General features: G+C 54.1%; 1 protein-coding gene across 4 annotated transcripts in view; it reads left to right on the top strand.

The window, feature by feature from the left end:
- Positions 1-24,718, top strand: part of LOC132384041 (mitogen-activated protein kinase kinase kinase kinase 2-like) — a 93,125-nt gene that overhangs the window by 32,267 nt on the left and 36,140 nt on the right. For 3 of the 4 annotated variants that reach the window (XM_059955329.1, XM_059955328.1, XM_059955331.1), the window contains exons 2-11: positions 2,725-2,782; positions 4,642-4,732; positions 6,182-6,246; positions 7,852-7,907; positions 9,272-9,319; positions 13,023-13,065; positions 14,174-14,246; positions 17,255-17,386; positions 20,714-20,776; positions 23,613-23,694. In XM_059955329.1, coding sequence (XP_059811312.1) covers positions 2,725-2,782; positions 4,642-4,732; positions 6,182-6,246; positions 7,852-7,907; positions 9,272-9,319; positions 13,023-13,065; positions 14,174-14,246; positions 17,255-17,386; positions 20,714-20,776; positions 23,613-23,694 — 711 coding nt within the window. Of the gene's footprint in view, positions 1-2,049; positions 2,464-2,724; positions 2,783-4,641; positions 4,733-6,181; positions 6,247-7,851; positions 7,908-9,271; positions 9,320-13,022; positions 13,066-14,173; positions 14,247-17,254; positions 17,387-20,713; positions 20,777-23,612; positions 23,695-24,718 lie in introns of those variants that run through there. The other variant, XM_059955330.1, reaches the window with a different exon arrangement.

Genomic DNA, 24,718 nt, shown 5'->3' with positions numbered 1-24,718 from the left:
ATTATTTATGGTTTTATATTGCTATATTTCTTCACTGTTCTTGGTTGGTGCGACTGTAACGAAACCCAATTTCCCTCAGGATCAATAAAGTATGACCGTCCATCTGGATGGAGGTTCGAAGATTTGGAGGGTTGAGGGTATAGTAGGTCCTATGTTTGGACATTTGAGGGTCAAGGGTTTGGAAGGGTCCTTCATTCAGACAGACTTGTTGATTGAGTGCCGAGGGGATGGAGATTTGAGGGTTTGAATATTTGGAGGGCTGAGGGTGTAGAGGTTCGAACAGTTGGAGGGTGTAGAGGGTCCTTTGTTCAGATAGTATTGTTGATTGACAGTCGAGTGGAGTTTCGAGGATTTGGAGGGTCAAGGGTTTAGAGGGTCCTTTGTTCGGATAGTATTATTGATTGAGGGTCGAGTGTTTGGAGTTTTGAGTGTTTGGTCGAGGGGACAGAGGTTCGAGGAAATGGAGCGTCAAGGGTGTAGAGGGTCCTTTGTTCAGACAGTATTGTTGATTGAGGGTCAAGTGTTTGGAGTTTAAAGGATTTGGAGGGTCAAAGGTTTAGAGGGTCCACTGGACATACTTGTTGATCTAGAGCGGAGGGGATGGAGGTTCGAGTGTTTGGAGGGTTGAGGGTTTAGAAGGTCATTTCTTTGGACAGTCTTGTTGATTGACAGTCGAGTGTTTGGAGGTTTGAGCATTTGAAGTGTTGAGGGTTTAGAGGGTCGAGTGTTTGGAGTTTCGAGGATTTTGAGGGTCGAGGATTTAGAGGGCCTGCTGGACGGTCTTGTTGATCAAGGGTCGAGAGGATGGATGTTCAAGGAATTGGAGGGTCAAGGATGTAGAGGTTCCTTTGTTTGGACAGTTTTGTTGTTTGAGGGTTGGAGGTTCGAGGACTTGTAGACTCGAGGAGCTGCCGCCCCCTGCGATGGGGCACAGACCCCAGCATGGACCTCCCTCTCCCTCCCCCACCTCAGCTACTGGTGACCGCGACAAACTCTCCCTGCTTCGAGCACTGTCGTCAGCTCCGCAGATCAGCAGCAAGACTTCCTGTTTTGAAACTGCATCCGGCTGTGAAGAAATGCGTGCGTTCATGTTGCGCCCTTCTCTGCTCCCCCCACTCACCTCAGGGGTAGAGCAACCTGTTCTTTGCATGGCCACTCCCGTGATAGAGGCGGGCGGGCTGCCGACGTGAACACAGAAAGCTGCTGCACGGGGCGGCGACATACCGGAGGGTTTGCAGTGTTCTGCAGCATCTGTGGAGAGGGAGGGGGGAATGAGTTTTGGCGTTTTGGGTCAAGTGCCTCGATCAGGGCTGGAGTGAGTGAGTGTGTGTGTTCCTCACTGCCCCTCCCACATCGTGACACTCCCTCCCGCAGCGTAGTGCTGGGCACACTCTCTGCACTGTTAGCGGAACCCCCGTGGGCTGTACGGGAACAAAATTGTGTTCCTGCTGTTCTCCTCGGTAATCACTGAGGCCCCTGCACTGTCTGTCCAGGCATTGAGGGTCAAGGGTTTGGAGGTTTGAGGATTTCGCTGGTCAAGGGTTGCGAGGGTGCTTTGTTTTGGATAGTCTTGTTGATTAAGGGTTGGGTGTTTGGAGGTTCGGGTGTTGAGGGTTTAGAGGGTCCTTTAGATGGACGATTGAGGGAACGGAGGGTTGAGGATTTGGAGGGTGGAGGATTGAGGGTTCAGGCAGTCTTGTTGATTGAGGGTTGAGGGGGATGGAGGTTCAAGGATTTGGAGGGTCAAGGGTTTAGAGGGTCATTGGTTCGGACAATCTTGTTGATTGAGGGTCAAAGGGATGGAGGTACAAGGATTTGGAGGGTTGAAGGTTTAGAGGGACCTTTGAACAGTCTTGTTGATTGAGGGTTCAGGGGAAGGAAGTTCGAGGCTTTAGAGGGTTGAGGGTTTAGAAGGACCTTTGGACAGTCTTGTCGATTGTGGGTCAAGGGGATGGAGGAATGAGGATTTGGTTGAGGGTTTAGAGGGACCTTGGGACAGTTTTGTCGATTGGTTGAGGGGATGGAGGGTCGAGGGGATTGCAGAGTTACGGTGTTGGAGGAGCCGCCACCCTCCCCTGCTGGTGGCATTTGATACCCCATTAAAACCAGGAGTGCCGGAAAGAAAACCAGGATGGATCCAATTAAAGCAGGGAAAGTCAGAAACACTCAGCAAGACGGGCAGCATCTGTGGGGAGAGAGAAAAAATTAACACTATTTGGCACATGCACATTGCACTATAAAGTGAAATATTTGCATCAACAACTAACAAAGTCAGAGGATTGCTGGGGGACTGTCGACGCATGCCGGTGCCAACATAGCACAGCCAGAACTCACCAACCCTAACCCGTACATCTTTGGACTGTGGGAGGAGACTGGGATGCCCGGAGGAAACCCCTGCGGCCACAGCGAGAACATACAGACTCCTTACACAGCGGTGGGAATTGAACTCGGCCCACTGGCGCTGTAAGTGCATTACACTAGCCGCTAGGCTACCGTTTCTGTAATCAGCTGAAGAGTTAGCTCACTTATCAGGCCAATAATTGCTCCATGAGATGCCCCATCGTCCTGGAGCCCCTCTTTCGTTCTCCACACACTCTGCCCGGCCCTGCCATGCACCTCCCGCGTTTTGTCTCAGACTCCCCCCCCCCGGAATTTAGCTCAGCCCGCAGCTCTTTCAGAACGTTACCAGCACTGCCGCTAACTCTCATTCCCTCTGTTGCCCAGGCTCGGAACATGGACACCAGCGAGATGTCCGCCATCAAGATCATAAAGTTGGATCCCGGTAAGTTAACGGGCTGCCACGGACAGAAGTACGGTGAGGTACTGTCGTCACTCATTACCAAACTGCTCTTTATTTTAACTGTGCACGAGGGGAACAGCAAGGCTGCCGTTAGCCGCACTGTTACGGAGTCCCTGTAAACTCTAGAGCAGGGGCTCCTAACCTTTTTTATGCCGTGGACCAGTACCGTTAACCGAGGAGCCCATGCACGTCAGGTTGGGAACCACTGCTCTAGAGAGAGTTGTGCGTGAAAACCCCAGGAGACGAGCAGTTTCTGAGATACTCAAACCACCCCGTCTGGCCCCCAGTCGGAGCTGGAGGAACTCCAGCGGTATCTATTGAAAAGATTAAACAGTTGCCGTTTTGGGCCGAGACCCTTCATCAGGGCTGGAAAGGGAGAGAGGAGAAGTCAGATTAAGAAGGTGGGGTGGGGAAGGGGGGGGGAGATGTACAAGGTTGTAAGTGATAGGTGAAACCAGGAGAGGGGCAGGGGTGAAGTAAAGAGCTGGGAAGTCGATAAAGGGCTGGAGAAGAGGGAATCCGATGGGAAAGAATAGGAGACTATGGAAGTCCGTGCGGCGAATAAATGTTCCCAAGAAGGATGCGTAGCCATGTTGCATTGGACTTAAAGCATCTGCAGACTTTCCCAACACGATCAAAGTCACTCAGATCACATTTCTTCCCCCATTTCTGATGTTCAGTCTGAACAACACCTGAACCTCTAGACCGTGTCGGCATGCTTTGATGCATTGAGTTGCCGCAACGTGATTGGCTGATTACATATTTGCATTGACGAGCTGGTGTACTGGTGTACCTAATAACTTGGCCACCAAGTGTCGATAAAATTATATTCTGGGGAGAAATTAATAATTTAATTAATTAATTAATAATAAAATTAATCTGGGGGAGAAAGAGCTGGAAAGCAAGCCCTTAGTCCATAAACAGCAAAGACGTAATCAGGGACAAGTCTACAGTGAATGAACTGGAATTGGTTTATTGTTGTACAATGAAATTCTTGCACGTTGTTCATACAGATCAGATATTACACGGTGCAGTGAGGTAGAACAAGGTAAAACAAGAGGAGCTGGAGGTTCGAGGGGTTCTTCAAGGGGATAGAGAGTCATATAGTTGGATTTTTGAGGGGTTGGAAGGTGTTCTTGATCAAGATTCGAGGGGTTGGAGGTTTGAGGAGCTGGGGCTTCTGCATTTGGAGTATCCCTTGCTTGTTGATTGAGGTTTGAGTGGTTGTGGGATCTTATTGATTGAGGGTTGAGGGGTTTAGAGGGTCTAGAGGTTGAGGGTTCAAGGTTTGGAAACTTCTCTTATTTGGACGGTCTTGTTGATTGAGGGTCAAGGGATTTGGAGGTTTGAGGATTTTGAGGGCCCTGTGGATGATCTTGTTGATTGAGGGTCAAGGGATTTGGAAGTTTGAGGATTTTGAGGGCCCTGTGGACGATCTTGTTGATTGAGGGTCAAGGAATTTGGAGGTTTGAGGATTTTGAGGGCCCTGTGGACGATCTTGTTGATTGAGGGTCAAGGGTTTGGACAATTGAGATTTGGAGGTTTCAGGACTTGGAGGGACCTGCTGCCAATCTTGTTGATTGAGGGTCAAGGGTTTTGGAGTGCCCTTTGGCTAATGGTACTTGCTGATTGAGGCTCGAAGGTCTGGAATTTCCTTTGTCTGGTCAGTCTCGTCGATCGAGTTCTAAGGGCTTGTGGTGTCAAAGGTTTGGAGGGTTGACGGTTTGGAAGGTCATGGTCTTGGAGGCCCTCCCGATGGAACAGGCAGCACCTCTCACAGGACGGAGGTGTGGAGAGAGTTGTCCTCCCTGTTGACACTCCCTCGCTCCTTCCGCCCACAGGTGACGACTTGTCCTCCCTGCAGCAGGAAATCAGCATGATGCGGGGCTGCAAACATCAGAACATCGTCGCCTACTTTGGCAGCTACTTCAGGTGAGTGGGGTGGGGGGGGGGCTCTTCACCCATTTGCTCCTGGGGTGAGGTCTCAGGACAGAGTCACGTCCCCCATCCGCCCCCTGGGTTCCCACTGGGACGTAATTAACCACTTAAAGGTGAAAGGTGAGATTTGTTTGTCGCGGGTACAGCACAGGTTTGAGTCAACGGCCGACTTGGTCCGAGGATGCGCTGGGGGCAGCCCGCAAGCATCTCCGTGCTTCTGACGCCAGCGTAGCACACCCACAACTCGCTGACCCTGACGCGTACGTCTTTGGACTGTGGGAGGAAGCTGGAGGGCGCAGAGGATACCGACGTGGTGGCAGACAAACTCCCTGCAGGCAGAGGTGGAATTGCATCCTGGCCTCTGTGCTGCCCTCTGGTGGACAGGTACTCAGTAACAACAGGGCCACGTGGATCCGGTCGAACACTGACCACCCCCACAGACTCACCGCCCCTCCCAAAGCGAGGTGCTCCTTCAGCACTGCCCCTACACTATAAGATGCTCCCTCCTCACTGCCCTTCCCTCAGTGTGACGCTCCCTCCTCACCGCCCCTCCACAGCGCGGTGCTCCCTCTGACAGCACAGCACTCCCTCCTCACCGCCCCTCCCACACTGAGGCGCTCTCTCCTCACCGCCCCTCCACAGTGTAATTATGCCTCCTCACCAACCCCCTCGCACTCCCTCCTCAGTGCCCTACCAACAGCACAGCACTCCCTCCTCACCGCCCCTCCCACAGTGCAGTGTTCCCTCCTCACCGCCCCTCCCACAGCGCAGTACTCCCTCCTCACCGCCCCTCCCACAGCGCAGTACTCCCTCCTCACCGCCCCTCCCACAGTGTGGCGCTCCCTCCTCACCGCCCCTCCCACAGCGCGGTACTCCCTCCAACAGCACAGCACTCCCTCCTCACCGCCCCTCCCACAGTGTGGCGCTCCCTCCTCACCGCCCCTCCCACAGCGCGGTGCTCCCTCTTCAGCCCTCCCGTGTTGCTGTCCTGCTGACCCCAGGTTGGAAGTGAAGAGTTGTACCCTTCCAAAGCAGGGGGTGGTTGTGGAACTTCCTTTCGAACTAAACTTTGCTCATAAGTTTTTAAAAACTTTTCAGAAGAACAAACCGTGTCGTGCCTTTCCACGCTTGCATTGAATGGTTTCGGAACCGAAAAGGGTGCTGCCGCTGGTACGGGCCCCGGTGGCGGTACACCACCGTAATAACCGATAGGCTTCCCCCCCTCCCCTTCCCCTCCGAGCCCCTGTGGAGGCTGCACCGAGCCCGTGCTCCTGCGGCCCGGAATGAGGCGGTTCGGCAGCGCTACCCCCGTGGGAGCAGGCGCGTGGTGGGCCGATCAGCCTTGGTTAGTCGGCGGAGGGTGCCGGGCGGTCAGCTCGCCGCTGTGGTTTGGTGAAGAATGTCGGGTGAGCCTGTCTCCCCCTCTGCTTCGTCCCCTCCCAGGAACAATAAGCTGTGGATCTGCATGGAATTCTGCGGCGGAGGGTCCTTGCAGGACATCTACCAGGGTGAGTGACATCTGTCTGGGTGGGTGGGTGGGGGGGGGGGGGGAAGTCGGCACCAATTCCTCTGGGGTGTCCCCCAGACCTGGGCTCACATCCCAACCCGTCGTAACCGGAGCGCACAGCCCACTAATCTGACCAGGAAACCACCCACCGCCGTGACCCGCACCTTCATCCCGTTAGCTCTGCCCCACATCCCATCCGTGTCGCTTAGTAAAGGTCTCCCTGCCCCAGCCAAGTTTATCGTCATTTAACTAGATACGTGTATACTGCAAACGGGACAACATCTCTCCGGGCCAGGATGTAAAGCACAGTAGTACATATAACACACAGTAACTTCGCATAAAAATCTACAGATGAATTATGCATAAATAAACAAAGTGCATAAATTAAATATTGTCAGGTACAGAACTGATTAACTGGGGACACTTCGAATGCGATGTGGCAGGGAGTTCAGAAGCCTGACGGCCTGGGGGAAGAAACTGTTTCCCATCCCGACCGTTCTTGTCTTTATGCATCGGAGTCTCCTGCCTGATGGTAGGAAGTCAGAGAGGATGCTGGATGGACGGGTGGGATCCTGGATAATACTAAGGTCCCTGCGTACGCAGCGCTCCTGATAAATGTCCCGATGGACGGTAGGGAGACCCCTACGATCCTCTCGGCCGTTCTCACTGTAGGGACTTCCGGTCCGATGCTCGGCTGCTCCCGGACCAGACGGAGATGCAGCTTGTCAGGACGCTGTCCTGTAAAAGGCAGTTAATATGGGAGGAGGGGTCTCTATCTCCTCGGGAAACAGAGGCACTGCTGTGCCGCCTTATTCAGGGAGTTGATATTGGGGGACCAGTTGAGATCGTCCACGATGTGCGCTCCCGGGAACTTGGTGCACTGAACCCTCTCTGGGGAGGAGCCTCGTATCTTCAGAGGGGAATAGTTTATCCGAGTAGCTGGCCGCGCGTTCCAGCGCCAACGTGGACAACACTGAACAGAAGAAGACCATCACCAGCAAAACTAGCCCCCTTCCTCCCTCCCACCCACCTACACGCACTCACGGGCGAGAACGTGCAGACTCCTCGCAGGCAACCAGCGCCAGCTGAGCCCCAATCACCGGCTTTGTATAAAGCGCCGTGCCAACCGGTACCCAGCTGTGGCGGCACAGGTCAGGCTCGTCATAGCCGCAACGTGCGACCCGCTACCAGTAGCTGGAGAAATCGATGCTCGTGACATCAGTTGGGAGGCTGTCCAGACAGAATATTGGGTGTTGCTCCTCCACCCCGGATCCGGAGGTCCAGAACTATTCCCAGGACAATGCACGATGATTCTCCAATAATCATAGAGTCACACAGCACAGAAGTAGGCCATTCGCCCATCTAGTCCACTACTAGCCCCATCGACTCGAACTGGACCATAGCCCTCCATAAATCCTCCATCAAGATACCCACACGGATTTCTCTTAATCAGCTGACGTGGGACTGTTTGATGGGACGTTTAATTCATATTTTTGGGGAATTACTAGCTGAGGGGTCAGAGATAAACTCAGAATAGGTGTCCCAGTTGTGAGAGCGGATTGGCTCTCCCCCACCATGTTCTAACACACCCTATGTTTCGTCACAGTCACAGGCCCGCTGTTGGAGAAGCAGATCGCCTATGTTTGCAGAGAAACCCTTCAGGTGCGTTCACTGGGGTAGATGTCAGCTCGACTCTTGCTAACTCGTGATGTGTCTAACTCGTGTCCCAGAATGCTGTGATGGGACGGTGTGGAGGGAGCTTCACTCTGTGTCTGACCCCGGGAGTGTGCAATGGGACGGTGCGGAGGGAGCTTCACTCTGTGTCTGACCCCGGGAGTGTGTGATGGGACGGTGTGGAGGGAGCTTCACTCAGAGTCTGACCCCGGGAGTGTGTGATGGGACGGTGTGGAGGGAGCTTCACTCTGTGTCTGACCCCGGGAGTGTGTGATGGGATGGTGTGGAGGGAGTTTCGCTCTATGTCTGACACCGGGAGTGTGTGATGGGACAGTGTGGAGGGAGCTTCACTCAGTGTCTGATCCCAGGAGTGTGTGGTGGGACGGTGTGGAGGGAGCTTCACTCAGTGTCTGACCCCGGGAGTGTGCGATGGGACGGTGTGGAGGGAGCCTCACTCTGTGTCTGACCCTGGGAGCGTGTGATGAGACTGTGCAGAGGGAGCTTCACTCTGTGTCTGACCCCAGGAGTGTGCGATGGGATGGTGTGGAGGGAGCCTCACTCTGTGTCTGACCCCGGGAGCGTGTGATGAGTGTGCAGAGGGAGCTTCACTCTGTGTCTGACCCCGGGAGTGTGTGATGGGATGGTGTGGAGGGAGTTTCACTCTATGTCTGACACCGGGAATGTGTGATGGGACGGTGTGGAGGGAGCTTCACTGTGTGTCTGACCCCGGGAGTGTGTGATGGGACAGTGTGGAGGGAGCTTCACTCAGTGTCTGATCCCGGGAGTGTGTGGTGGGACGGTGTGGAGGAAGCTTCACTCAGTGTCTGACCCCAGGAGTGTGTGATGGGACGGTGTGGAGGGAGCCTCACTCTGTGTCTGACCCCGGGAGTGTGCGATGGGATGGTATGGAGGGAGCTTCACTCAGTGTCTGATCCCGGGAGTGTGTGATGGGACGGTGTGGAGGGAACTTAACTCTGTGTCTGACCCCGGGAGTGTGTGATGAGATGGTGCGGAGGGAGCTTCACTCTCTGTCTGACCCCGGGAGTGTGTGATGGGACGGTGTGGAGGAAGCTTCACTCTGTGTCTGACCCCGGGGGGTGTGTGATGGGACGGTGCGGAGGGAGCTTCACTCTGTGTCTGACCCCGGGAGTGTGTGATGGGACGGTGTGGAGGGAGCTTCACTCTGTGTCTGACCCCGGGAATGTGTGTTGGGACGGTGTGGAGGAAGCTTCACTCTGTGTCTGACCCCGGGAGTGTGTGATGGACGGTGTGTAGTGGGAGCTTCACTCTATAAATTTTTTGAGACATGATGGCAATAAATTTAACAATTAATTTAAAATAATCTTTTAAAGGGCCTGCAGTATCTACACAGCAGTGGGAAAATTCATCGAGATATTAAGGTAATGGCAGAGATAAGAAAAATGGTGCTTATAATCGCCAGCTTGGATTGGATGGGATACCTGCAGCTCCTCCTGTCCATCCTGTTATCTCGGTGCCTGTTCCTGTGACCATCCAGTCTGAGCAGACTTTTGCTGAGAACTTTCGAATCAGTTCCACTTTCCCCGCAGGCATAGCCCGCTCAACCCCTCCTCGTACGACAGGCTCCCAAAATTCAGGCGACGTCCTGGTAAATCTCCTCGTCGCCCTCTCTAAAGCTGCGACATCCTTCCTATAATGAGGCGAGCTCTCGAATGTTGAAGGGCCGAGACGGAGTAGATGTGCAAAGGATGTTTCCCATGGTGGGGGAGTCTAGGACCAGAGGACACAGATAGAGTGGACGTGGAGAGGATGTTTCCTATAGTGAGGGAGTCTAGGACCAGAGGACACAGATAGAGTAGACGTGGAGAGGGACCAGAGGATACAGATAGAGTGGATGTGGAGAGGATGTTTCCTATAGTGGGGGAGTCTAGGACCAGAGGACACAGATAGGGTGGATGTGGAGAGGATGTTTCCTATAGTGTGGGAATCTAGGACCAGAGGACACAGATAGAGTGGATGTGGAGAGGATGTTTCCTATAGAGGGGGAGTCTAGGACCAGAGGACACAGATAGGGTGGATGTGGAGAGGATGTTTCCTATAGTGTGGGAATCTAGGACCAGGGGACACAGATAGAGTGGATGTGGAGAGGATGTTTCCTATAGAGGGGGAGTCTAGGACCAGGGGACACAGATAGAGTGGATGTGGAGAGGATGTTTCCTATAGAGGGGGAGTCTAGGACCAGAGGATACAGATAGAGTGGATGTGGAGAGGATGTTTCCTATAGTGTGGGAATCTAGGACCAGGGGACACAGATAGAGTGGATGTGGAGAGGATGTTTCCTATAGAGGGGGAGTCTAGGACCAGAGGACAGAGATAGAGTGGACGTGGAGAGGATGTTTCCTATAGTGGGGGAGCCTAGGACCAGAGGACACAGATAGGGTGGATGTGGAGAGGATGTTTCCTATAGTGGGGGAGTCTAGGACCAGAGGACACAGATAGAGTGGATGTGGAGAGGATGTTTCCTATAGTGAGGGAGTCTAGGACCAGAGGACACAGATAGAGTGGATGTGGAGAGGATGTTTCCTATACTGGCGGAGTCTGGGACTAGAGGACACAGATAGAGTTGATGTGGAGAGGATGTTTCCAGATAGAGTGGATGTGGAGAGGATGTTTCCTATGGTGAGGGAGTCTAGGACCACAGATAGAGTGGATGTGGAGAGGATGTTTCCTATAGAGGGGGAGTCTAGGACCAGGGGACACAGATAGAGTGGATGTGGAGAGGATGTTTCCTATAGAGGGGGAGTCTAGGACCAGAGGATACAGATAGAGTGGATGTGGAGAGGATGTTTCCTATAGTGTGGGAATCTAGGACCAGGGGACACAGATAGAGTGGATGTGGAGAGGATGTTTCCTATAGAGGGGGAGTCTAGGACCAGAGGACACAGATAGGGTGGATGTGGAGAGGATGTTTCCTATAGTGGGGGAGTCTAGGACCAGAGGACACAGATAGAGTGGATGTGGAGAGGATGTTTCCTATAGTGAGGGAGTCTAGGACCAGAGGACACAGATAGAGTGGATGTGGAGAGGATGTTTCCTATAGTGGGGGAGTCTGGGACCGGAGGACACAGATAGAGTGGACGTGGAGAGGATGTTTCCTATGGTGGGGGAGTCTAGGACCAGAGGGCACAGATAGAGTGGATGTGGAGAGGATGTTTCCTATGGTGGGGGAGTCTAGGACTAGAGGACACAGATAGAGTGGATGTGGAGAGGATGTTTCCTATAGTGGGGGAGTCTGGGACCAGGGGGCACAGATAGAGTGGATGTGGAGAGGCTGTTTCCTATAGTGAGGTAGTCTAGGACCAGAGGACACAGATAGAGTGGATGTGGAGAGGATGTTTCCTATAGTGGGGGAGTCTAGGACCAGAGGACACAGACAGAGTGGAGGTGGAGAGGATGTTTCCTATACTGGGGGAGTCTAGGACCAGAGGACACAGACAGAGTGGATGTGGAGAGGATGTTTCCTATAGTGGGGAGTCTAGGACCAGAGGACACAGACAGAGTGGATGTGGAGAGGATGTTTCCTATGGTGGGGGAGTCTAGGACTAGAGGACACAGATAGAGTGGATGTGGAGAGGATGTTTCCTATAGTGGGGGAGTCTGGGACCAGGGGGCACAGATAGAGTGGATGTGGAGAGGCTGTTTCCTATAGTGAGGTAGTCTAGGACCAGAGGACACAGATAGAGTGGATGTGGAGAGGATGTTTCCTATAGTGGGGGAGTCTAGGACCAGAGGACACAGACAGAGTGGAGGTGGAGAGGATGTTTCCTATACTGGGGGAGTCTAGGACCAGAGGACACAGACAGAGTGGATGTGGAGAGGATGTTTCCTATAGTGGGGAGTCTAGGACCAGAGGACACAGACAGAGTGGATGTGGAGAGGATGTTTCCTATGGTGGGGGAGTCTAGGACTAGAGGACACAGATAGAGTGGATGTGGAGAGGATGTTTCCTATAGTGGGGGAGTCTGGGACCAGGGGGCACAGATAGAGTGGATGTGGAGAGGCTGTTTCCTATAGTGAGGTAGTCTAGGACCAGAGGACACAGATAGAGTGGATGTGGAGAGGATGTTTCCTATAGTGGGGGAGTCTAGGATCAGAGGACACAGACAGAGTGGAGGTGGAGAGGATGTTTCCTATACTGGGGGAGTCTAGGACCAGAGGACACAGACAGAGTGGATGTGGAGAGGATGTTTCCTATAGTGGGGAGTCTAGGACCAGAGGACACAGACAGAGTGGATGTGGAGAGGATGTTTCCTATAATGGGGGAGTCTAGGACCAGAGGACACAGATAGAGTGGATGTGGAGAGGATGTTTCCTATAGTGGGGGAGTCTAGGACCAGAGGACACAGACAGAGTGGAGGTGGAGAGGATGTTTCCTATAGTGGGGGAGTCTAGGACCAGAGGACACAGACAGAGTGGATGTGGAGAGGATGTTTCCTATAGTGGGGAGTCTAGGACCAGAGGACACAGACAGAGTGGATGTGGAGAGGATGTTTCCTATAGTGGGGGAGTCTAGGTCCAGAGGGCACAGATAGAGTGGATGTGGAGAGGATGTTTCCTATAATGGGGGAGTCTAGGACCAGAGGTCACAGATAGAGTGATGTGGAGAGGATGTTTCCTATAGTGGGGGAGTCTAGGTCCAGAGGGCACAGATAGAGTGGATGTGGAGAGGATGTTTCCTATAATGGGGGAGTCTAGGTCCAGAGGGCACAGATAGAGTGGATGTGGAGAGGATGTTTCCTATAATGGGGGAGTCTAGGACCAGAGGGCACAGCCTCAGAATTCATTGCCATGGGCAGCTGTACAGGCCAAGTCTTTGGGTATATTTAAGGTGGAGTTTGATAAATTATTGATTGATCAGGGCTGAAGGGATAAGGGGGGAAGGCAGGAGATTGGGGCTGAGAGGGAAAGCATATCAGCCATGATGAAATGGTGGAGCAGACTCGATGGGCCAAATGGCCTCACTCTGCTCCTATAGATTACAGTGCTCCTGAAATGGGCGTCTGTCTCAAGGGGAGGACGTCTGTGTAAGGAGCGGGAATAACTCTGCCTGCTTAATTCCCACAGGGAGCGAACATCCTGCTGACCGATCGAGGAGACATCAAACTAGGTGAGCCAAGGGGCGAGGACTCTAACTCGAGGAGAATGGGAGGGGGGGTGAAGGTTTCGACCGGCGATGTGGGTCGGGTGAAGGGAGAGGAGGCCGGAGTGGTGTCCCTGCTTTGCAGAGTGGTCCGCCCCCCCCCCCTCCAGTCCCAGAGGTCTCCTGGGAGGGGCAGCCAGGAGAGAGAGGGAGGTGCGGTGTGGAGGGCTTCCCACGCCGATGGGAGGGCATTGAGGAGGGAGCCCTGTGCTGCATGAGGTGCGGTGCAGAAGGAGTTCCACGCTGAGGGAGGGGTATTGAGGAGGGAGCACCCGCGCTTTGGGAGGAGGGGTGAGGAGGGAGCACTGCAGTGTGGGGGGGTGTGGCAAGGAGGGAGTGCTGCACTTCAGGAGGGGCATTGAGGAGGGAGCACTAGCTGCAGGAGGGGTGGATAGGAGGGAGGGGCAGTGAGGAAGAAGGGTGGATAGGAGGGAGGGGCAGTGAGGAGGGAGGTGTGGATAGGAGGGAGGGGCAGTGAGGAAGGAGGGGTGGATAGGAGGGAGGGGCAGTGAGGAAGGAGGGGTGGATAGGAGGGAGGGGTGGTGAGGATGGAGTGCCAGCTGCAGGAGGGATGGATAGGTGGGAGGGGCAGCGAGGAGGGTGGGGCAGTGAGGAAGAAGGGGTGGATAGGAGGGAGGGGCGTCGAGGAGGGAGGGGCGGTGAGGAGGGAGGGGCAGCGAGGAGGGAGGGGTGGATAGGAGGGAGGGGCGGCGAGGAGGGAGGGGCGGTGAGGAGGGAGGGGCGGCGAGGAGGGAATTTGACAGTGCGTGTTGGGAGCAGGGCTTTTGGCGGAGCCACACCCAGTGACGGGAGTGGCGACACACAAAATGCTGGAGGAACTCGGCAGTTCGTGCAGCATCTATGGAGGTGAACGGACAGTCGACATTTCAGTCGAATCTGTAAGCGCTGCTTCCCTCTCGACTCCCACCGATACTTGGTGTGTGCCTCCGCATTGCAGCCCCCACTGTCTCCGGTGCCCCCGTGACATTTGTGAGCCGGTGGGTGCTGAACTCGGACCCTGCGAATGCTTCCCCACCGTGACCACCTCTCTCTCTCTTTCTCTGTCTGCTTCCAGCCGATTTCGGGGTCTCGGCCGAACTGACAGCTTCAGTGGGCAAGAGGAAATCGTTCATCGGTACCCCTTACTGGTAAACAAACACCTCCCTACCTCTGACTCTTTTGCTGCCCCTCCCCGCCAGACTTCCAGCATTTCTCAGTCATTCTCACCCCAGATTCCCAGAGAGAAACTCCCATTCTGACCCTGCTGTTTGAACCTGTCGACCTGATACATTTGGAGATTTGATTGAGGTATACAAAATTATGAGGGGTACAGGTAGGGTAAATGCAGGCAGGCTTTTTCCACTGAAGTGGGCTGAGACTGCAGCCAGAGGTCATGGGTTAAGGGTGAAAGGGGAACACGAGGGTAAACTTCTTCACTCAGAGGGTCTTGAGAGTGTGGAACGAGCTGCCAGCACCAGTGGTTCATGCGAGCTCGATTTCAACATTTAACAGGAGTTTGGACAGGTGCATGGGTGGGAGGGGTATGGAGGGCTGTGGTCCCAGTGCAGCTCGATGGGAGTCGGCAGTTTAAACTAGATGGGCTGAAGGGCCTGTTTCTGTGCTGCACTTTTCTATGAATCTAATCTCCTCTCCGAGCCTCCAATCACCACCACTCCAGAATCAGAGTAAGGTTTAATATCACCGGCGTACGTCATGAAATTTATTGTCTTGGTGGCAGCAGTACATTGCAAAATGTAATAATAGAGAAAAATGTGAATCACAGTGTGGATATATATAACAGTTAAATAAGTAGTGCAAAAAAAGTAGTGAGGTAGTGTTCAAGGTTTCATCGTCCATTCAGAAATCGGATGGCAGAGGGGAAGAAGCTGTTCCTGAATCGCTGAGTGTGTGTCTTCAGGCTCCTGTACCCCCTCCCTGATGGCAGAGGGGAAGAAGCTGTTCCTGAATCGCTGAGTGTGTGTCTTCAGGCTCCTGTACCTCCTCCCTGATGGCAGAGGGGAAGAAGCTGTTCCTGAATCACTGAGTGTGTGTCTTCAGGCTCCTGTACCTCCTCCCTGATGGCAGAGGGGAAGAAGCTGTTCCTGTATTGTTGAGTGTGTGTCTTCAGGCTCCTGTACCTCCTCCCTGATGGTAGCAATGAGAAGAGGGCATGACCTGGGTGATGGGGGTCCTTAATGATGGACGCTGCCTTTTTGAGGCATCGACTTTTGAAGGTGTCCCCGATCCTGTGCGGTAGCCCCTCCATTGTTCTATAACTCGAAGGACTGGGACTGGTCAGATGAACGGTCGGGCACTGACTAGACGGGCTGGGGTGTCTGTTTCTGTGCTGAAGCCAGATAGAGTGCTCTCCATGATACACAAACGCTCTTCCCACCTTTCCCTCCGCAGACGCTGCCTGACCTGCTGAGTTTCTTCCAGCATCTCGTGTGTGGCTCTGTATTCCAGCATCTTTGCAGTCCCTTGTCTGCATTTCCCTCCCAATCACCCTCTGACTCCTCTCTCTCCTATGGTCAATACCATCTCCAGCAAACGGCACCTCGCCCTCTGATTGGACAGTTGTCGATCTTCTGGCTCCAATAATGGCAATGCAAGACTCTGCATCCACGGAGGCTGTCCGGCACCTTGAGTCTTTGCTGCTGTCAGATTTTTACTATCCCTTCTTTTCCTATCTCAGAATGCCCACCAGGAAGTCAACAGGTCAGGCAGTATCTGTGGAGGGGAAATGGACAGTCGACGTTTGGGACCGAGACACTTCATAGGACACAGAACACTGAACAGCACAGCACAGCATTTGGCCCAAAGTGTCGTACTGAACTAATGGAATTAGTAACCGAATGTCCAACTAAACATCATCATTATAATTACGTGCCAGGTCGTCTGACATCTTCATTATGGGCCGTGTTGTATGAATTGGGTGATCGTGGTCTTTCGGTGACCATGGTTGTTCTCGGGCAAATTTTCCTACAGAAGTGGCTTGCCATTGCCTTCTTCTGGGTAGTGTCTTTACAAAAGGGGTGACCCCCCCCCCCCCCAGCCGTTATCAATTCTCTTCAGAGATTTTCTAGCCTGGCGTCAGTGGTCACATAACCAGGACTTGTCATACCAGCTCCCATGGCTCTACCTGACTCTGATCAGGTGGGGGGGGGTGCGAAGTAGGTGCTACACCTTGTCAGTTGTATTTGCCTCCTTCATGTTTCCTCCACTCTCATCCCTTCCTCCCCCTCACCCCTCCGCTGCTGCCCCCTCCCTTTGGGCGATCGTCGACGTAGTTCCCACCCTCAGCTGACCGCCGGCGGCCCCAACCCTCGCTCGCGATTGGTTCGCGGGCCCGTCCATCAGCTCTACTCCTCCCCGATTGGGTGCGAGGCGGGCTCCTGCGGCCCTGGTCCGGTCCGTGCGCCAAAGGCGCGTGGGGTCCGGGGTCAGAGGTCAGAGATCGGGGGGGGGTGCTCCCGTGGACTTGCTCCAACTGGACAACCCGGTCCTCCCCACCACGGGATGCCCCAAACGTCCCCACAGCCGATGGAGTCAAAGTCTGCTACACTCCTGCACAGCAAGATCCCTCTGCGACCACTGGGTCACTGGGCAGTCGTGACCGGACGGGAGGGGTGGGGGGAGCAAACTTCTCCCTGTCTCCATCATTAAATGGGTGGGGGTGGGGGTTGCCTGTGACTCTCTGGGCAGTGGGACTGAAGGAGGGTCACGATGAGGGGGGGATCACTGTTCTGTAGGAGGGGCAGTGAGGAGCGAGCGTCGTGCTTCAGGAGGGATGCCGAGGAGGGAACATCACACTGTGGGAGGGACAGTGAGGAGGGAGCTCTGTGCTGTCGGAAGGGAGTTAATAAGGGAGCTCTGCTATGGGAGGGGCAGAGATGAGGGAGGCCTATGCAGGGGGAGGAGCATTGAGGAGGGAGCCCTGTGTTGTGGGAGGGGCATTGAGGAGGGAGCCTTATGCTCCCTCAGTGAGGAGGGAGTGCCATTCTGAGGGAGAGGTTGAGGAGGGAGCACTACACTGCGGTAAGGGAGAGTTGGTGAGGAGGGAGTGCCATTCTGAGGGAGGGACGGTGAGAGTGAACCCCCTGCCCCCTTCGCTCCTGGTCCCTCGGGGCACTAACCTTCCCTCTCGCCAGCGCAGGATGGCCCCGGAGGTGGCGGCAGTGGAGAAGAAAGGCGGCTACAACCAGCAGTGCGATATCTGGGCCGTGGGCATCACAGCCATCGAGCTGGCGGAGCTACAGCCCCCCATGTTTGAGCTGCACCCCATGAGGTACGAGGGGGGGCAGTGGTGCTACTCGGGGGGGGGGAGGGGGTTTGTGAGCTCTCGAATCACACACAAAATGCTGGAGGAACTTGGCAGGTCAGGCAGCATCTGCGGAGGGGAATCTTGGGCTGAGACCCTTCATCGGGGTGTCATGGTAGCGTAGTGGTCAGCACAATGGTTTACAGCACCGGCAACCCGGGTTCAATTCCCGTTGCTGCCTCGAAGGAGTTTGCCTGTTCTCTCTCTGACTGCAAGGACATACCAGTCGGTAGATTGGTTGGTCATTTACATTGTAAATTGTCTCGTGATTAGGCGAGGGTTAAAATGGATAAATAAACAGCATGCTTGGAAAGGAATGGGCAGAAACCAGAATACGGGGTGAGGGAGAAGGAGCTGGCAGGTGATAGGTGAGGGGGAAGGTAGATGGGGGAGAGGGAGGATGAAGTGAGACACTGGGAGGTGATGGGTGAGACCAGGTGAGGGGGAAGGTGGGTGGGGGAGAGGGGGGATGAAGTGAGATACTGGGAGGTGATAGGTGAGACAGGGTGAGGGGGAAGGTGGGTGGGAGGGGGAGGGGGGATGAAGTGAGACACTGGGAGGTGATGGGTGAGACCAGGTGAGGGGGAAGGTGGGTGGGTGGGGGAGAGGGGGGGATGAAGTGAGATACTGGGAGGTGATAGGTGAGACAGGGTGAGGGGGAAGGTGGGTGGGAGGGGGAGGGGGGATGAAGTGAGACACTGGGAGGTGATGGGTGAGACCAGGTGAGGGGGAAGGTGGGTGGGTGGGGGAGAGGGGGGGATGAAGTGAGACACTGGGAGGTGATAGGTGAGACCAGGTGAGGGGGAAGGTGGGTGGGAGGGGGAGGGGGGATAAAGTGAGACACTGGGAGGTGATAGGTGAGGGGGAGGGTGGGTGGGGGAGAAGGGAGATGAAGTGAGACACTGGGAGGTGATAGGTGAGACCAGGTGAGGGGGAAGGTGGGTGGGTGGGGAGAGAGGGGGATGAAGTGAAATACTGGGAGGTGATAGGTGAGACCAGGTGAGGGGGAAGGTGGGTGGGTGGGGGAGAGGGGGATGAAGTGAGACACTGGGAGGTGATAGGTGAGACCAGGTGAGGGGGAAGGTGGGTGGGGGAGATGGGGGATGAAGTGAGACACTGGGAGGTGATGGGTGAGACCAGGTGAGGGGGAAGGTGGGTGGGTGGGGGAGAGGGGGATGAAGTGAGACACTGGGAGGTGATATGGGTGAGACCGGGTGAGGGGGAAGGTGGAGGAGAGGGGGATGAAGTGAGACACTGGGAGGTGATAGGTGAGACCAGGTGAGGGGGAAGGTGGGTGGGTGGGGGAGAGGGGGATGAAGTGAGACACTGGGAGGTGATATGGGTGAGACCAGGTGAGGGGGAAGGTGGGTGGGTGGGGGAGAAGGGGGATGAAGTGAGACACTGGGAGGTGATAGGTGAGACCAGGTGAGGGGGAAGGTGGGTGGGTGGGGGAGAGGGGGATGAAGTGAGACACTGGGAGGTGATATGGGTGAGACCAGGTGAGGGGGAAGGTGGGTGGGTGGGGGAGAAGGGGGATGAAGTGAGACACTGGGAGGTGAGAGGTGAGACCAGGTGAGGGAGAAGGTGGGTGGGTGGGGGAGAGGGAGGGATGAAGTGAGACACTGGGAGGTGAGAGGTGAGACCAGGTGAGGGGGAAGGTGGGTGGGGGAGAGGGGGGATGAAGTGAGACACTGGGAGGTGATAGGTGAGACCAGGTGAGGGGGATGGTGGGTGGGGGAGAGGGGGGGTAAAGTGAGACACTGGGAGGTGATAGGTGAGACCAGGTGAGGGGGAAGGTGGGAGGGTGGGGGAGAGAGGGGGATGAAGTGAGACACTGGGAGGTGATAGGTGAGACCAGGTGAGGGGGAAGGTGGGTGGGTGGGGGAGAGGGGGATGAAGTGAGACACTGGGAGGTGATGGGTGAGACCAGGTGAGGGGGAAGGTGGGTGGGTGGGGGAGAAGGGGGATGAAGTGAGACACTGGGAGGTGATAGGTGAGACCAGGTGAGGGGGAAGGTGGGTGGGTGGGGAGAAAGGGGGATGAAGTGAAATACTGGGAGGTGATAGGTGAGACCAGGTGAGGGGGAAGGTGGGTGGGTGGGGGAGAGGGGGATGAAGTGAGACACTGGGAGGTGATATGGGTGAGACCAGGTGAGGGGGAAGGTGGGTGGGTGGGGGAGAAGGGGGATGAAGTGAGACACTGGGAGGTGATAGGTGAGACCAGGTGAGGGGGAAGGTGGGTGGGTGGGGAGAGAGGGGGATGAAGTGAAACACTGGGAGGTGATATGGGTGAGACCAGGTGAGGGGGAAGGTGGGTGGGTGGGGGAGAGGGGGGATGAAGTGAGACACTGGGAGGTGATAGGTGAGACCAGGTGAGGGGGAAGGTGGGTGGGTGGGGGAGAGGGGGGATGAAGTGAGACACTGGGAGGTGATGGGTGAGACCAGGTGAGGGGAAGGTGGGTGTGAGGGTGGGGGAGGGGGGGATGAAGTGAGACACTGGGAGGTGATGGGTGAGACCAGGTGAGGGGAAGGTGGGTGGGTGGGGGAGAGGGGGGATGAAGTGAGACACTGGGAGTAATAGGTGAGACCAGGTGAGGGGGAAGGTGGGTGGGTGGGGGAGAGGGGGGATGAAGTGAGACACTGGGAGGTGATAGGTGAGACCGGGTGAGGGGGAAGATGGGTGTGTGGGGGAGAGGGGGGATGAAGTGAGACACTGGGAGGTGATAGGTGAGACCAGGTGAGGGGGAAGGTGGGTGGGTGGGGGAGAGGGGGGAATGAAGTGAGACACTGGGAGGTGATGGGTGAGACCAGGTGAGGGGGAAGGTGGGTGGGTGGGGGAGAGGGGGGATGAAGTGAGACACTGGGAGGTGATAGGTGAGACCAGGTGAGGGGGAAGGTGGGTGGGTGGGGGAGAGGGAGGATGAAGTGAGACACTGGGAGGTGATGGGTGAGACCAGGTGAGGGGGAAGGTGGGTGGGGGAGAGGGGGGATGAACTAAGATACTGGGAGGTGATATGTGAGACCAGGTGGGGGACACTGGGAGGTGATAGGTGGAAGTGGTAATGAGAGTTATGTCCAAAAGCTCTCTAACCCTAACACCCGGACGTCTTTGGAACGTGGGAGGAACCTGGAGGGAACCCGCGATTTCACAGAGAAGACGTGCAAATGCCTTACAGATGGCGGCGGTAAATGAAATCTCGATTACTGACCACTGGCGCTACGAAGCGACACGCCAGCTGCCGTGTTGCACGTGTGCCCGTGACTCACCTCTCCATCGGGCCTCTCTCCCCCGCAGGGCTCTCGTACTGATGTCCAAGAGCAGCTTCCAGCCTCCCAAGCTGAAGGATAAGACGCGCTGGTGAGTCACGCCGGCTTCTGATGGGGTTGGGGCGGCGTGCCAGCTTTGCTTGCCAGGGGCACAGCAGTGGATCATGGAGTGAAAGTTGCGTTGTTTGTATTCAGAGCTCAGAAGGGTCTCTTTAAAACCTACTGGATGCTGAAAGGGACGTGGAGGGATGTCCCCGTCAGTAGGAGAGTCTGGGACCAAAGGGCACAGCCTCAGAATAAAGGCATGACCCTTGAGGAGGAATTTCTTCATCTAGAGGGTTGTAAATCATGAAGGACCCCACCCACCCTGCTCATGGACTGTTGTCCCTCTCCCATCAGGGAGGTGGCTACGTAGCATCCACACCAGGATCACCAGGTTCAAAAACAGTAATTCTCTTCAAACAGTAAGGCTAATCGACACCATCACTCACTGACTCCATCACTACTCTATTGTTCCCCTACAGTCACCTTACATACAGTCTAGTGTCACTCTATGGACAATCAATCAATTTGTGTATGCTGTATAAGCAATCTATATATTTATATTTATTTTTTTTATTATTGTGTTCTTCATCTTTTGTTTTTTCCTGTGCTGTATCAGATCTGAAGTAACAATCATTTCGTTCTTCTTTACTCTTGTGTACTGGGAATAACATTAAACAATCTTGAAGGCTTATGTTAAATTCCTTTCCTTCAATCAATTTTATGCTTCATAGAAGAGTAATATGGTCCGACAGGAGACAATAAACTTAAAGCCCGATACATCATGGTCATCTCTCCCCGCCATGCTGGTTTCTGCAGGAGGAGCTGCCTCAAGAAAGCAACATTCATCATCAATGATCCTACCAAAGGGCCGCTCATCTGCCCTTTACCTTTTCCACCTCTCATATCCCAGCTTTTTACTAGGAGGCCAAGACATTGGGTGTATTTAAGGCAGAGATTGACAGGTTCTTGATTGTTAAGTTTTACAAAGAGAATGCAGTTGATTTCAAGGAAAAAAAGAAGCCCCATGTGGTCTAGACTCAATAGGCCAAATGGCCAAGTCCTCTATATGTTATGGCTCCAACTCTTTCAGGGTGGAGTCGGGCCTGGTTCCCTTGGATATCAGATCCTGCTAGGAAAATGGTTTAACAACACTGAGGAGGCAGTTGGATTAGAGTTGGAGGCATGGTCAGGGACGGTGGAATGCTGGAACTTTATAAGGCATTAGTCAGACTGCATTTGGAGTACCGTGGCAGTTTCAGGCCCTTCAGCTTAGAAAATGTGCTGGCATTGGAGATAGTCCAGAGGAGGTTCACTAGAATGATCCTGGGATTGAGAGGGTGTGAGGAATCGTTGATGGCCCTAGGGCTGTATTTATCACCATTTAGAAGAACAATGGAGGGGGGGAGTTCTCATTCAAACCTATCGAATGTTGAAAGACCTAGATAGAGTGGATGTGGAGAGGATGTTCCCTATGGTGGGGGAGTCTAGGACCAGAGGACACAGATAGAGTGGATGTGGAGAGGATGTTCCCTATGGTGGGGGAGTCTAGGACCAGAGGACACAGATAGAGTGGATGTGGAGAGGATGTTTCCTATAGTGGGGGAGTCTAGGACCAGAGGGCACAGACAGTGGATGTGGAGAGGATGTTTCCTATACTGGGGGAGTCTAGGACCAGAGGACACAGATAGAGTGGATGTTGAGGATGTTTCCTATAGTGGGGGAGTCTAGGACCAGAGGACACAGATAGAGTGGATGTGGAGAGGATGTTTCCTATACTGGGGGAGTCTAGGACCAGAGGACACAGATAGAGTGGATGTTGAGGATGTTTCCTATAGTGGGGGAGTCTAGGACCAGAGGACACAGATAGAGTGGACGCGGAGAGGATGTTTCCTATAGTGGGAGAGTCTAGGACCAGAGGACACAGATAGAGTGGATGTGGAGAGGATGTTTCCTATAGTGGGGGAGTCTAGGACCAGAGGACACAGATAGAGTGGATGTGGAGAGGATGTTTCCTATAGTGGGAGAGTCTAGGACCAGAGGACACAGATAGAGTTGATGTGGAGAGGATGTTTCCTATAGTGGGGGGAGTCTAGGACCAGAGGACACAGATAGAGTGGATGTGGAGAGGATGTTTCCTATAGTGGGGGGAGTCTAGGACCAGAGGACACAGATAGAGTGGATGTGGAGAGGATGTTTCCTATAGTGGGGGAGTCGGGGACCAGAGGACACAGATAGAGTGGATGTGGAGAGGATGTTTCCTATAGTGGGGGGAGTCTAGGACCAGAGGACACAGATAGAGTGGATGTGGAGAGGATGTTTCCTATAGTGGGGGAGTCTAGGACCAGAGGACACAGATAGAGTGGATGTGGAGAGGATGTTTCCTATGGTGGGGGGAGTCTAGGACCAGAGGACACAGATAGAGTGGATGTGGAGAGGATGTTTCCTATAGTTGGGGGGTGGGGAGGGTGTGGTTCTAGGATCAGAGAGCACAGCCTCAGAATAGGACGTCCCTTCAGAAAAGAGATGAGGAATTTCTTTAGTTGGAATGTAGTGGAATTCAATGCCACAGACAGGCTGTGGGGCACATTTAAAGCAGAGTTTGATAGGTTCTTGATCAGAAAGGGTTCTTAAAGGTTCTGGGGAGAAGGCAGCAGAATGGGGTTGAGAGGGATAATAAATGAGCAGTATTGAATGGTGGAGAAAACTCAACCAAGAATGGCCCAATTTTGCTCCAATGTGGAGAAATGGGACTAGCTTTGATAACAATCTTCACTGACATGGACGGGTTGGGCTGTTTCCCTGACTCCCCCATGAAGGGAAACAGCCTTTGGGTCTCTCCCGCCACTGCTCTCTGCCCTCACTGCTCCTGTGCTTCGTTGCAGGTCTGCTGACTGCCACAGCTTTGTTAAACAGACCCTGAGGAAAAACCCAAAGAAGCGACCCACGGCGGAGAAGCTCTTACAGGTAAAGGGGCGCAGGAGGGCGGGGGGGAGAAACAGAAGCTGATGCCGGTGCCACAAGAACCCCACGCTTTCTGGGAGTGGGGGGGAGGGTTCCCCTTTAAAATCAAAAGTCCAAAGTACATTTATTATCCAAGTGCACGTAAATGTACTTTACCCGTGATGGACTGGCTGTATCCCCACTGGACTGGGCTGCATCCTCTGAAATGGTCTCATTCAGGGTCTCCTCACTCAGCCTGGGGAGGTGGGTGTCAGCTTATGGATGTGGCCCCCTCCTGCCTGATACTTGGTTCCTTAGATATGGGTGGGATGGCAGGTTAGCGGAGTGCAGGTTTAGAGGAGGTTTATGCCCACTGGGGGCTCTGATAGAGGCTGTGAGTGGGGAGGGAAGGCGGAGACCAGGGGTGTGTCTTACCACCTGGGGAGCAGATTTCACAGGAACTTCCCAGAGGGGATGGGAAGCAAATGTGAAGGGGGAGAATGGGACGGTTGCAAAGATCCTTCATAGAGATGGGCACAGTGGGCTCTGTCCTGAGCCTTTGGGGGCATTAGTGTGTGCATTTGCATGTCAGTGTGTGTGTGTGTGCGCTCTGTGTTTTGCATGTGTGTGTTTGCATTTGCGTGAGTGTGTTTCATGTGTGTGAGAATGTTTTGTGTGCGTGTTTGCGTGTGGGTGCGTTTTGTTTGTGTTTTGCATGTGAGTGTGTTTTATGCGTGTTTGTGTTTGCATGTGTAGGTGTTCTGTGTGTGTTTGAGTGTGTTTTGCCTGTGTTACCGTTTGCATGTGAATGTGTTTTGTGTGTGTGTGTGTGTTTGAGTGTGAGTATGTTTTACCTGTGTTTCTGTTTGCATTTGAGTGTGTTGTGTGTGTGTTTTGCATGTGCGCTTGTGTTGGCATGTGAATGTGTTTTGTGTGAACATAGAAACCTGGAAATCTACAGCATATTAAAGGCCCTTCGGCCCACAATGTTGTGCCAACCATGTAACCTACTCTAGTGACTGCTTAGAATTTCCCTACTGCATAACCC

Source organism: Hypanus sabinus, chromosome 31, assembly GCF_030144855.1.
Source record: "Hypanus sabinus isolate sHypSab1 chromosome 31, sHypSab1.hap1, whole genome shotgun sequence".
NCBI lineage: Eukaryota > Metazoa > Chordata > Chondrichthyes > Myliobatiformes > Dasyatidae > Hypanus > Hypanus sabinus.
Note: the sequence above shows the minus strand (reverse complement) of the source record. Positions and strands in the feature narration are given on the sequence as shown.